This window comes from Ruditapes philippinarum, unplaced genomic scaffold (assembly GCF_026571515.1).
Source record: "Ruditapes philippinarum isolate M1 unplaced genomic scaffold, ASM2657151v2 ctg812_1_1_1_1, whole genome shotgun sequence".
In the NCBI taxonomy this organism is placed as follows: Eukaryota; Metazoa; Mollusca; class Bivalvia; order Venerida; family Veneridae; genus Ruditapes; species Ruditapes philippinarum.
In genome coordinates this window covers 681,747-695,651 of record NW_026862783.1, presented here as the reverse complement: position 1 = coordinate 695,651, position 13,905 = coordinate 681,747, and the positions used below count along the sequence as shown (strand labels likewise).

Below are 13,905 nucleotides of genomic sequence, written 5' to 3'. Positions count from 1 at the left end.
TTGATAGGCACTAACGTAATGAAATACGTAATTTAAACTATTTAGAGTGATAAATCTTACCAAATGCACACGCTGTTTAAGCGGTATGGCACTGTGCCTTATAATATTAGACCAACATTACACGTAGTTCTCATCGGTATTGGCACTCTTATACAATGAACAACATTACGCTTTGTCTCAACATACAGTAGTCCGATTAACAGTCTTTACCTTATCTACAATGGTAATGAAAAAAAAATTGAATAATCCTTACAACAAATGTAATTTTAAAAGGTTCAATCACAAAAACTATATTATCTGATGATAAATTGCACGATTCAATGAATATTACTTTTGCTACAAAAAAAATGTAATAAATAAGTTACAAAAATGTTTCAAAATTTCGCCAATGAAGTTATCAGGTCTGGATTATTTACTCGCAATACAATAAAAGTTACTTCCCTTTGTTACGAAATCTACATTTGTAACTATGTGTACATCGAACTAGTAAATATCTATTTTATTCATATCTAGTTGTTCCCTTATGTTTATAAGAAATTGAAGAGTTCTAAGGACTTTAGATCCTGGAAAAACCGTTTCTGAGATCTGTAACATCTGTAGCAGTACATTTTATGCTGAATGTTTGATACTGTTTTACTTTCATTTTCAACAGTCAACAGGTCAATGATTTTTTTCAGTTTTAGCAAGGGATCTTGATATTCTGTCAATGAATAAGAATTAAAGTCTAGTATATAAACACATATTTGACTTGAATTCTAATTTATTTATTCTGTCAATAAATAAGAATTAAAGTCAAATATGTATGTGCATATTTGACTTTAATTCATATTTATTGACAGAACATCAACTCCTGTGGTTTCATTCAGTACTGAATTTGGACCTTCTCCCGGACATGATCATATACAAGACTTTTTTAGATTTTTGATTTTGATAGTCTTTATTTGGTTATGAAATGTCTCTGCAAACTGAACACTAGCCTATTTAATTTAATTAAGTGCAGCCAATGCATTGGAAAAAGACATTGCCCGTTCAAAAATTTTAATTTTATATCTTGATGTTTCTTTGACAGGTCTAATTAGTCAGACTACTGCAACACCAACAATTATTTTAATGAATAAAATGCTTGTAACCGGGCTTTGCTTAATAATAAGATAAATCAAAGATGATGTACAATCTCAATTCTTTACTGCATCTAGCTTAGGTGTGCAGACAATTCAAATCACATATCATCTGTAATTTTACATAGGCTCTTGAAATAAATAAACACAACATATTTTCTCTAAGGTAATAAGATAATATGACTAGATCATTGAAATCAACAATATATCATAATCTTAATATCATAACAGTCTATCATTGATATTCATACACAACTGTGACCTGTCTTACTTACAAGAACAGGTAGCGAAGTAGTAAATTACTCGTAAAGGGGAAAATGCTAAAAAATGACTCTGTTACACATAGTATTAGCTACTGGTCTTAAGTGTACTGTACAGTACCCATTTTATACTGTAACATGACTGGTCTGCTGAATAAGGGAAAGTCCATCAATAATCATATTTTACTTTTTTTTCTACTGTACATTTCTTCTTTTAATTTCTTGCGCTAATACCACCTTCACAAACTACTTAAAAGGGTGTGATGCAATACAGTTCTACGTATATAGATATGAATCTGGCACACTCTTATTCATTCATGGACATGGAGTAAAGTGAAGCATATCTAATACTAGAACTCCGCGAGTCAGATGTGTCGCCTTGTGAACAATATAGTTTAGAAGAAACCGGTTCTTGTACACTGCACTTTTTCTTAATGAGATCTATCATCCTAAGAAGTTTCATGTCTATAGCTTTCATACTTGAGGAGAAATGACCTGGTTAAAATAAAGTACGAAAATTAACAAAGGGCAATAACTCAAAAAATAAGAAATGCAGAGTACCGGTTCTTTGGCACTGCACTTCTTCTTAATGAGATCTATCATCCTATGAAGTTTCAAGTCCATAGCTTATATACTTTCGGAGAAATGGCCCGGACAAAAATAAAGTATGAAAATTAACAAAGGGCAATAACTCAAAAAATAAGAAATGCAGAGTACCTGTGTGCACTGCACTTCTTCTTAATGAGATCTATCATCCTATGAAGTTTCAAGTCCATAGCTGTTATACATTAGGAGAAATGGCCCGGACAAAAATAAAGTATGAAAATTAACAAAGGGAAATAACTCAAAAATTAGGAAATGCAGAGTACCCGTCCTTGTGCACTGCACTTCGTGTTATTGAAAGAAGCATGTATACCAAGTTTGAAGTCAATCCAACTTAAAGTGAATGAGTTATGCTCTGGACAAGCTTTAGGGATCCAACTTAAAGTGAATGAGTTATGCTCTGGACAAGCTTTAGGGGACGCCGACGCCGACACCGCCGACGCTGCCGACAAAAGTAATCCCTATATGTCGCCTTTTCAAGGCGACACAAAAACTGTTTGTATATAATCCTTGAATAAGCCAAGTATCAGCATATTAAAAACAAATTTTGAACATAAACTACCTGATAATTTCTGAAAGGTAACAAACTTTATCACTTTGCTGCCATCTTGTTTAGATGTTTGACCTCATGATTATTAGATTGACCTTTGCAGGTTAATCTGCATGGACGGTTAAAAAACAACACCATGTTTTTTTGACCGTTGACAAATGACTTTATTTTTTAGGTGTTTTGGGGCTTTTAATAAAAGTACCGAGCAAAGAAAAAATGTAATCTTGAATCATGAGTATTTAAATCATGTTAACAAAAATGTTCCAATATATACATGTCTATACTTAAGCAGTTTGCGCATATTACATCATACAAGTTCTGCCAGAACAAACTGAAGGAGCATATGAAGTTTAGAAAGTCTGAACTAGTGTAATATCAGTTATGTATTATACAGGGATCACGGGCATTCAGCTTATTTGCCTTGGCCAATAATGGTAAAATTGTCATAAAATAATCTACTGTTGATCATCCAGAATAAAATTACTATCCTGCACCCATTGACAATATAAAAAGTATACAAGGTATTTAACTCACTGTAAAGTATTTCAAGACACAGTCAAAATTTTGCTCTTTTTTTAAAATATGACATATTTTCATATCTATATGTGCAAACAGCACAATAGATCAATAGATATCCTTTAATCACCGTTGAACTTGAAAATATTAATCAATAAGTCATCTGTCTTCATTTAACAATAAATAAAACATCAAAATTGCAACATTTACGTGCTATATATCACTATCTATATTGCAGAACATCGTAGATTTGTCATCAAAACTTCAAAAGTATTTACATGATTATTTCCTATGTTAGATAGATTATGCAGAATGATATTTATATTTTCAGATACAGGTACACAGGATATTGACACAGCTTCTAGAGACATCAGAAAAATCATTGAGGAAAAATCTTCACTTCAAAATACATCTACATGATTGCATCCTTTTAGAATGAAATGCAATGAAAATACAAAAATTACTTGCAGTAAAGTTATTCTTGTGCCTTATGAATGGGGACATGTTTTGAGGTAAGCTATTTTTTTAAAGGATTTAGTGTCTTACAGAATCAGGTATTAGACAATTCAAATATAAAATCAAAGAATAATGTTACAGTACATGGGCTGAGATAATTGAAAAACTAAAAACAGTGAGTGAGATATTTTTATACAAGCAGCAAATCAATGATATTAACCCACCCTTAACCCACTGACTTTGTGTAATTGATTTGCCCAGCTTTGAATTTAATTTTAAGGGATTTAAATGCCATTTAGCTACACACATTGGTGAGTCTAGCCACACAGATGTGCAGACTGGTCTGGTGATACTGATGGTAAATGGTGATACTGATGGTAAAGCCTTTTATTACTTTCGCTTTCAGCAGGTTAAAGGTTGAAAGAAAACCAATGAATATAAAATGATACAAATAGAGTTACTGTTGTTGAAGGATAGTGGTTTTCTCAAAGAGTTACTGTGGTTGAAGGATAGTGGTTTTCTCACAAGCATATTGCAAAGCCTTTTTCAACAGAAAATGGGATAATGATACATAATATCAAGCATAGACTGTGTCAGGATTGCATGTTTAAACATTCATCAATGTACAAGTTTTCTTATAGCATACATGTGCATGTCTTTGCTAGTTAAAATCAATCAAGTACTGAAAATGATTTAAAACTTGATTTTTTGTTATTTTGCTTTTGTAGGGTTTAGAAGCTTTTTATTTCATTGTTTCTGTCATATGCCAACTTTGAGATATATAATATATGAAACAACTATTTTGAATTAAAATGATAGTTTATAGTTTACAAATTGTTCTCAGTACAGGATAACATTTTTTCTCTGTATGGACACAAATTTTGGATAAATCCAGGATCACAAGTAGAACTAATATTCAAATCTATACAAACTTTGAGTAGAACTAATTCTCTTCCTTCTACTGAGCATAGTATAAATCTACAGGTAAGTTGGAATAATTGGGAAGTTATATTGTTTTAGATACCATGAATGGATGAAGAGTGAAGAGTTACAGACCTTGACAGCATCAGAGCCATTAAGCCTAGAGGAGGAATATCAGATGCAACAGTCATGGAGGGTAGATGATAATAGTTGAGTAGCAAACAAAACTTTTATTTGATTTTAAATCATTACAGTATTAAAAAACACTTAAAAATTACAGTATTTAAAACACTTATATCAAGTTTAAATATATCTAAAATTCTAAATAGCTAACATTGTCAGTCTTTCAAAAGTTTAAACATAATAATGTACACTTTCACTCAGTCATGCTTTTTGCATCATAGATACTTTAAGATATGATATGTGTGATCATCATTTGATAGATATGAATGTGGCACACTCTTATTGACTAATTGAGCATCATTATGTACATGAAGTAGTTTTTGTGCAAAGTAGGAGTACATTGCATTTTTTCTGAAAGCTTACATGGAATGTTGGGCCTCTTTGTGTGGTAAAGATCACTGATTTGATTTGCTTACCCTTCACTGTGTAGGGTTAACATTTGTCCTCTGTATTAATTTTTATGCTCCCCGAAAAAATTTCGGGGGAGCATATAGTCGCCGCCTTGTCCGTCCGTCCGTCCGTCTTTCCGTCCGTCCGTCCCCTTTTCTTGTCCGGGACATAACTTTGAAACAACAAGAGGTATCAACATGAAACTTTGTAGGTAGATAGATCTCAGTGAGTAGGTGTGCAGTGCACAAGAACCGTAACTCTGCCTTGCCTAATTTTTGAATTATTCCCCTTTGTTTATTTTTACACTTTGAACTTTGTCCGGGACATAACTCTATAAGTATAAGAGGTATCAACATGAAACTTTGTAGGTAGATAGATCTCATTGAGTAGGTGTGCAGTGCACAAGAACCATAACTCTGCCTTGCCTAATTTTTGAATTATCCCCCTTTGTTTATTTTACACTATGAACTTTGTCCGGGACATAACTCTAAAAGTATAAGAGGTATCAACATGAAACTTTGTAGGTAGATAGATCTCAGTGAGTAGGTGTGCAGTGCACAAGAACCATAACTCTGCCTTGCCTAAATTTTGAATTATCCCCCTTTGTTTATTTTACACTTTGAACTTTGTCCGGGACATAACTCTAAAAGTATAAGAGGTATCAACATGAAACTTTGTAGGTAGATAGATCTCATTGAGAAAGTGTGCAGTGCACAAGAACGGTAACTCTGCCTTGTCTTATTTTTGATTTATCCCCCTTTGTTTATTTTACACTTTGAACTTTGTCCGGGACATAACTCTAAAAGTATAAGAGGTATCAACATGAAACTTTGTAGGTAGATAGATCTCATTGAGTAGGTGTGCAGTGCACAAGAACCGTAACTCTGCCTTGCCTAATTTTTGAATTATTCCCCTTTGTTTATTTTACACTTTGAAATTTGTCCGGGACATAACTCTAAAAGTATAAGAGGTATCAACATGAAACTTTGTAGTTAGATAGATCTCATTGAGTAGGTGTGCAGTGCACAAGAACCGTAACTCTGCCTTGCCTTATTTTTTAATTATCCCCCTTTGTTTATTTTACACTTTGAACTTTGTCCGGGACATAACTCTAAAAGTATAAGAGGTATCAACATGAAACTTTGTAGGTAGATAGATCTCATTGAGTAGGTGTGCAGTGCACAAGAACGGTAACTCTGCCTTGCCTACTTTTGGTGCCCTTTGTTCATTTTGACACTTTGACTTTGTCTGGGACATTACTCTAAAATTATAAGAGATATCAACATGAAACTTTGTAGATAGATAGGTCTCATTGGGTGGAAGTGCAGTGCTTAAGAATCATTACTCTGCCTTGCCTTATTTTGAAGTAATTGCCCTTTGTTTATTTTTACTTTTTGACTTTTGTCCTGGACAATACTTTAAAACTATTAGAGATATCAACATGAAACTTTGTAGGTAGCTAGATATAATTGGATAGAATTGCAATGCTTAAAGAACCTAAACAAAGCCTGGTCTAATTTTGGAGTTATTGCCCTTTGTTCATTTTTACACTTTGACTTTTACCTGGGACATAATTCTGATATCATCAGGAAACTTTATAGATAGATAGATCTCATTGAATAGAAGTGCAGTGCAAAAAAACATAACTCCGCTTTGCCTAATTTTGGAGTTTTGCCCTTTGTTCATTTTTTTTATACTTTCCTGTGTCCAGAACCTTCTCGGGGAGCATCACCCGGTTCAACCGGTTCTTGTTTTAAATATAAAAAAGCTATTTGAATCATGTAAGAATATCTGTAAAAAGTATAGCTGTATGACTATAACAGTATTGTTGTTAAATGTTAGAATATAGTGATATATGATAATGCTTGTTTCTTTACGTCCTATATTTTCAGAATGTACCTTCATTGTGTTGGACCAAGAGAAATATGAAACAAATGGAAGCAATGAAATAGGTACAACTATTATCTTACCCTTACCCACTAAATATCTCAAAAGGACTTGGCCATCTTTCAATCTGGACAAAATAAATCACTTTTGGACAAAATCTAGAAAAATTTACTGACAGAAAAATGAAAAGTGAAGACCACAGATGTGCTGGCTGTATATTCAGTTATCATCATAATATATTTTTTGAATTTTATGGTGCAATTATACCATTGTGATTGTAGCTGTGTTTGAAAAAGGAACATAGGTTAAAAAAAATGGTCAGACTATACATGTTATAATACTTAAATATTTTTAGCTTGTGCTCAAATAAATAAAATGAGCTGAAGCTGCATTTTATGATTTAGGATTTAACTGGCAGGGAAATGGGATATTCAGGAAATTGCTGAAAACTGCCTTTGCCCCTTTTAGCGTCACACAAGATAAGATTAGAAAGGTATTTTAATTTGGTTTTTGTAATGGACCAATAGATTCATTTCCAAAAGTCTCTACAATATTAACATTGAAAGAACACTGATGGCCCTTGTCTTTTATAAAGTTTTTATATTCAGAAAATTTTATTATTTAACCAACTCAAGTCAAGCTTAATGAAGGAAATTAATCAATGATACATTACGTTACAGATTCTTTTCTGTACAACTGATTTTGAATTTTCTTTTTGTTATTAACCATAGAGAGTATGGTAGGAGATGTGAACTTGTTTTTTAATGATGAAGACAATCCATCATCAGCAGAGATAGAGATTATGATAGCTGGTAATTTTATCATTTTATTACCTCATACTTCATATATCAATATTTATATAAAGACATGATGTCTTGTGAAATTACCAGGGTTTTTATCATTTTCCTGTTATTTTAAACAAATTTTCAATATTACACACATGTTTATGAACAGAAATGATATTTTGTTGAAATATTATCACAGATTCATTAAAAAGTTTCAATGCTCAAAAATGTAGCCATATGCTCCTGCTGATCATAAACCTAGTATACAATATGTACTAATTAATGTATGTTTGAGTTTTTCTTTAATGAAAACAACAACAATATTGAAAAAAAAAACATCTGTTTGAAATATACATGTAGAAATGTAAAACAAAATCAAATGAATTTAACCACATTCCAACACACTGTTATGAACATGATTGAAAAGATAGAAATCTAGGAAGAGTTTTCTATATGCTCAAATGTCAGACTGTTATAAATGTTGTTTCTGCAAACTACACTCAGAGGCAGAAAAAATTCTAGGAAATAAGTATGATATGTTGAATTTTGTCAAGTCCAAATATGAACAAAATCCGGCCACAAATAACCTATTTATACAGAAAAATGTCAGTGTCAGGTTATAAGTGCCTCTGAGTGTATGATGTATTTCAATAAGCTTTCCATGTGATAACATATCCCTAACATTTGTTTGTTTGCTATTGTTTTAACAGAACCTGCAGCAAGAGGGAAAGGTTTTGGAAAAGAGGCTTTATACTGTATGATGAGATATGGTAAGATTGAAAGCAGCTTGTCTCCAGATTTATGCTAATTTTCATTAAAAAAAATTAAAATGTATTTAAAAATTAAAATAATGTCAAGTGAACAAAGAAAGGTAATTTACACATTGCAAATAGCACTAAAAATCTATGAAACTGTTCAAAAAAGGTCAAAATATGCAAAAACAGTCCTTAAGCAGAAATGTGGTGATAAATACTGCAGAATCAGACATTAATTGCATAGAACATGTATATCATTTATTGCATTATCATTGTGAAATTTTAATTTTTCTTAAAATCTTAGTAAATTTTTCTCAAGTTGTTTTTCTTGAAATATTTTTGCTTATCTGGAGGCATGCAGCTTTGATGCTCCCTTACAGGAGTTTATAAAAGCTGCTGTGTCTGTTAATTTGTCTTGAATTGTGAGTGAGCTCACTGTCTCTCAGGAACCACTGACCAGAATACACCACGGCAAGAAATAAAAGAATTTGTGGTTATTATCAGTATTTTCTGGTGTAATATCTTTTACAAAGACTCATTGTCCTTTGATGCTGTTTCATTAAGTCACATTGGCTCAGCTGGTGATTTTCATGCATTATTGTGGAGAAAAATTTGGATGGCTCTCAATGCAATTGTATAGAACTTCAGTCCTATCACCAATTTGATAAATTGATGCATTTATGTAAAATCTATAATTTCAAACAAATCACAAGTACTTTTCAATAAATTCTTATGTTGAGTGTAAAATTGTGTTAACTCTTTCCAAAATTTGTTCAAAGGCTTTATGTATGCATTTCAAGCTATGCCTGTGTTCTATGTATACATGTAATTAAGACTGTATTCTATGTATACATGTAATTTAGACTGTAATTTATGTGTATAATTATGTAATTTTGGCTGTATTCTCTGTGCATATTCAAATTTGAACTAAATTCTTTGTAGAGATGTCATTTCAACTGTATACTATGTGTACAAGTAATTTCAGCTCTATTCTATGTGTGCATGTAGTTTTGACTGTATTGTATGTGTGCATGTAGTTTTGACTGTATTGTATGTGTGCATGTAGTTTTGACTGTATTGTATGTGTGCATGTAGTTTTGACTGTATTCTATGTGTGCATGTAGTTTTGACTGTATTGTATGTGTGCATGTAGTTTTGACTGTATTTTATGTGTACATGTAGTTTTGACTGTATTCTATGTGTGCATGTAGTTTTGACTGTATTGTATGTGTGCATGTAGTTTTGACTGTATTGTATGTGTGCATGTAGTTTTGACTGTATTTTATGTGTGCATGTAGTTTTGACTGTATTGTATGTGTGCATGTAGTTTTGACTGTATTGTATGTGTGCATGTAGTTTTTGACTGTATTGTATGTGTGCATGTAGTTTTGACTGTATTGTATGTGTGCATGTAGTTTTGACTGTATTGTATGTGTGCATGTAGTTTTGACTGTATTGTATGTGTGCATGTAGTTTTGACTGTATTCTATGTGTGCATGTAGTTTTGACTGTATTCTATGTGTGCATGTAGTTTTGACTGTATTCTATGTGTGCATGTAGTTTTGACTATATTGTATGTGTGCATGTAGTTTTGACTGTATTCTATGTGTGCATGTAGTTTTGACTGTATTGTATGTGTGCATGTAGTTTTGACTGTATTGTATGTGTGCATGTAGTTTTGACTGTATTGTATGTGTGCATGTAGTTTTGACTGTATTGTATGTGTGCATGTAGTTTTGACTGTATTCTATGTGTGCATGTAGTTTTGACTGTATTCTATGTGTGCATGTAGTTTTGACTGTATTGTATGTGTGCATGTAGTTTTGACTGTATTTTATGTGTACATGTAGTTTTGACTGTATTGTATGCGTGCATGTAGGTTTGACTGTATTTTATGTGCACATGTAGCTTTCACTGTATTCTATGTGTTCATGTAATTTTGACTGTATTCTATGTGTTCATGTAATTTTGACTGTATTCTATCAGCTGTCTGCTATCGTGTATATGTACATGTTATGTCAGCTGTATTCTATGTGCATGTTATTTCAATTGTGTTCTATGTAGTCATGTAATTTTGACTGTATTCTATGTGTTCATGTTATCATTGTATTGTGATGTTACAGGTTTAGAAGAACTAAAAGTAACACAAATTACTGCCAAGATCGGATATTCTAATAAACCAAGTATAAATATGTTTAAGAAGATTGGTTTTAAAGAGGTATACAAGTTTATGCTATTTTATTTTCATTTATAAATACATTTATATTCAGTTAAGTTTAAACTTATTTATTAGCTTGACTATTTTGTTTATTGTGTTGGAAGCTATAAGCTTTTGAAACACTCTTAAGTCTATAACCTACCAGTACTTAGCCACGATAGTAAAGTTTCTTGCTCATAGAAACAACAGCTAGTCCTTGAAGGGGTTTGAACCCATGCAGGCAGGCCTCAGAATACTAGTCAGACGCCTTAACCACACAAATAGGCCACGACTCAAAACTAAAATTTAACTTTTTCAATTTCAGTTACTATAAACATATTGTTTAGCAGCATGATTTTAGTTGGTTGATCAGTCAGTCAGTTTGTCTGTATGTTTCACATTGTTTCGGATCAATAACTCGAGAACACATAGGCCTAACCCTAAAACTATATCTGACTTATGGACAATATAGGTTTTGTACGCAGGAAAAAGCTTACAATACATACATGTGCTTTTTTCATAGATATATTCCTGTAACTAAAAAAAGATTCCTTGCCGAGTATCTAGCAATTATGCATTATCCTCCAGTAGGAAAAGGTTTAATAGTAGATCTGATGCTGTTTAGAGATATGAAATTAATATGAAAGAAAATAATCTTGTTTAAATTAATGTAATATATATTTTTAAAATGTAATGCAGGATAATAATGATAAGTACCATATTTACTTTCATCTATGAGCTAGAATAGGTCAATAAAATATTACTCCAGGGAAATTCATGTCCAATATCCTTGTATTGTATTCTTGCAGCAAAAAATTTGTTTGTTTCATTTTAAGCCTTTTTCCAACAGTATTTCAGTCATATAGGCGGGTAGTTTCCTAACCACCGTTCCTGGAGAGTTACACCAGTACTAGACTACCTTCCTCTGCGCTAAACTACCAAAGCATCTCCCGGGGATAGAACCCACGCCAGAGAGAAAACTGGATTAGAAGTCATCGACTCTAACCCCTCGACCACGGAGGTGGTTAAAAAAAATTGTGTATCTTTAAATGATACTGGGCAAATTGACACCAGTTATTGTAAATTTTGAAAAAATCTTGATTACTTTTAATAATGAGACTTTAATAATGTCACATTTGCATAACTGTAGATTAACATCTTTGTTTTCAGATTTCAAAGAGTGATATTTTTCAAGAAATCACATTGGAATTACAACTTAATGAAAGTGTGAAGGACCAAATTAAAGACAGCTGTGATTCATTCAGGATTGACACTTACAGATAGCAGAGTACAGATTAACTTTGTGATCATCTTGCATTATTCATAACTGCTCATTAAACTACATGTATATTGATACATGATGGCTAAACTCTGTCTTCATTAGGGTTGTACATTGTTGCATACAAGTATTATTTAAATCTGCTGTAAAAGTTATTGTACCCCTGATCATGAGTACTAGTGTACCTGAATGATTTTAGAATGCTGTTCTAATGTGATTTTAAGTAAAGACTAGTGTTCATAAGTGACAAAATTTAATTGTTCAAGAATGGCGTAGTGTTTGCAGTTATTTCTATAATCGACCCGTTAATTAGTTAGCCAATTAATGAAAGTAAATGTCTTACGATTCATTTGAAATACTTCAATCCTATTGCAATCCTTCTGGATAAAAATGATTTCAATCAAATGATTTTTTAGAGTGACCTATAAATGTTTGTACTCGTACAGACATACAAGGAATAAGTACCGTATAAGTGTTTTTTTCTGCGGGCTCCAAATTCTGCGGTTTTTCCAAATTTTGGCATGTTTTTATTTCTGCGAACTTTATTTCTGCGGCACATTCTTTGGACAAAACATGATTTAATGTCTGCGACTCGTCTTATCAAATTCTAAGTCACATTACCCTATCTATTATATTTGCATGTACATGTTCGCATTTGTTTATCGTCGTCACCGCAAAACTATATAGTAATTACAAACAATTATATTGTTTGTTTGCAAACAAATATAATGCGCAACAATAGAAAGGTATACATCTTTGATCAGCGTGAAGTAACGTGTGAAAAATATACCCTGGTAGTATGATCTTTAATTTAATGAAAATGATAGAAGTTTACCGTATCGTAACAGATGACAATTTAAGTAAACAACGATTATTTAGCAGTATAAGGGTTGGAATGGTTTGAAATATCTCTATTCTTAAATTACCATAATTAACAATAAGTACATCCTTACAAACACACATTACATACTTAGCCGACAGCAATTTTATACAACTTGAAAACCCGCTAACCGTTATAATCTGTTTGTCGTTATAACTTTAGACGAAACAGGTCACAATGTAGGATACATATCGTAGCAGGTAAGAGAAATATTCTGCGGTTTTTATTTCTGCAGTGCCAACACTGACTGCAGAAAACGCAGAAATAAAGTCACCGCAGAAAAAAACACTTATACGGTATTTTAAAAGTTTATTTTTGTTTGTGTCTTGCACAAGTCAATATTTTATATGATTATGATGATATTAAATTTAGAATCATATTTAAAGTTTTGTTTATAACTGCCCACATTTTGTTCTTTCGTTTTGTTTAGGTTTTATATCAGACTAACACTGTCAAGGTCATATGGCAGCTTGTCAGCTTTACTGGTTGAAGAAGACTTAGGGTGCCATCCCTGCATTATTTCCAGCACAAGTGGACACCTGAGTGAAATTACAGACAGTCTGTAAGCATTAAGAGTCCATAGCTCCTGGCGAGATTTGAAAGCCCAAGTGGTTTAAAATCTACAATATTAACCACTCCGTCAAAGACACCTCTGGTACAAAAAATACAGTCGCATTTCACGTATGTTTTGACTGACAACCTTTCAGTGTAAATAACATCAATCTGGCTGACATTTATATACAAGTATATAAAAAGGTTATGCCCCTGTTAAAATGCATGAAGATGGAATAAAGTACATAATCCTTATTTAAGTCCACACTCTCCTTCATCAATTGTTTGCTAGGACAAGGAGTATGGTAGTGCTTTATTTATTGTCAAAATTTCATCTATTCTGAGGTAATACTCTCCTAATGCATTACGTTGTCCTGAAAAAGTATTTCAGAAGGCTAGAATTAAAGTCATTTGCATGGCAATTTGGGGCTGGGTTAAGATCCCACTTGGGTCAACTTTTTTTTTTGAACATAATTCACTAATTTGACTTTTAGTATAAAGGTCAATTTCAAGTTCAATTACATTTTCTTTTATGTCTTGTCTATAAATTGCTGTGCCTAACTATGAAGACAA

At 32.3% G+C, this 13,905-nt stretch overlaps 1 protein-coding gene across 3 annotated transcripts; it reads left to right on the top strand.

Moving 5' to 3' along the window:
* Window positions 1–433: 433 nt before the first annotated feature.
* LOC132720212 (N-acetyltransferase 9-like protein) lies at window positions 434–13,115 on the top strand. 3 transcript variants are annotated; one of them, XM_060704289.1, is made up of 8 exons: window positions 434–486; window positions 3,379–3,559; window positions 4,524–4,633; window positions 6,890–6,949; window positions 7,616–7,696; window positions 8,380–8,439; window positions 10,548–10,642; window positions 11,792–13,115. In XM_060704289.1, the coding sequence occupies exons 2-8, from the start codon at window positions 3,483–3,485 to the stop codon at window positions 11,903–11,905; spliced, it is 597 nt and encodes a 198-aa protein (XP_060560272.1). In that variant the 5' UTR covers window positions 434–486; window positions 3,379–3,482; the 3' UTR covers window positions 11,906–13,115. The 3 variants fall into 3 exon arrangements, with proteins under 3 accessions (XP_060560272.1, XP_060560273.1, XP_060560271.1); XM_060704290.1 differs by having other exon boundaries at window positions 449–486; window positions 3,385–3,559; XM_060704288.1 differs by lacking the exon at window positions 434–486 and adding an exon at window positions 542–659.
* The last annotated feature ends 790 nt before the right edge of the window (window positions 13,116–13,905 follow it).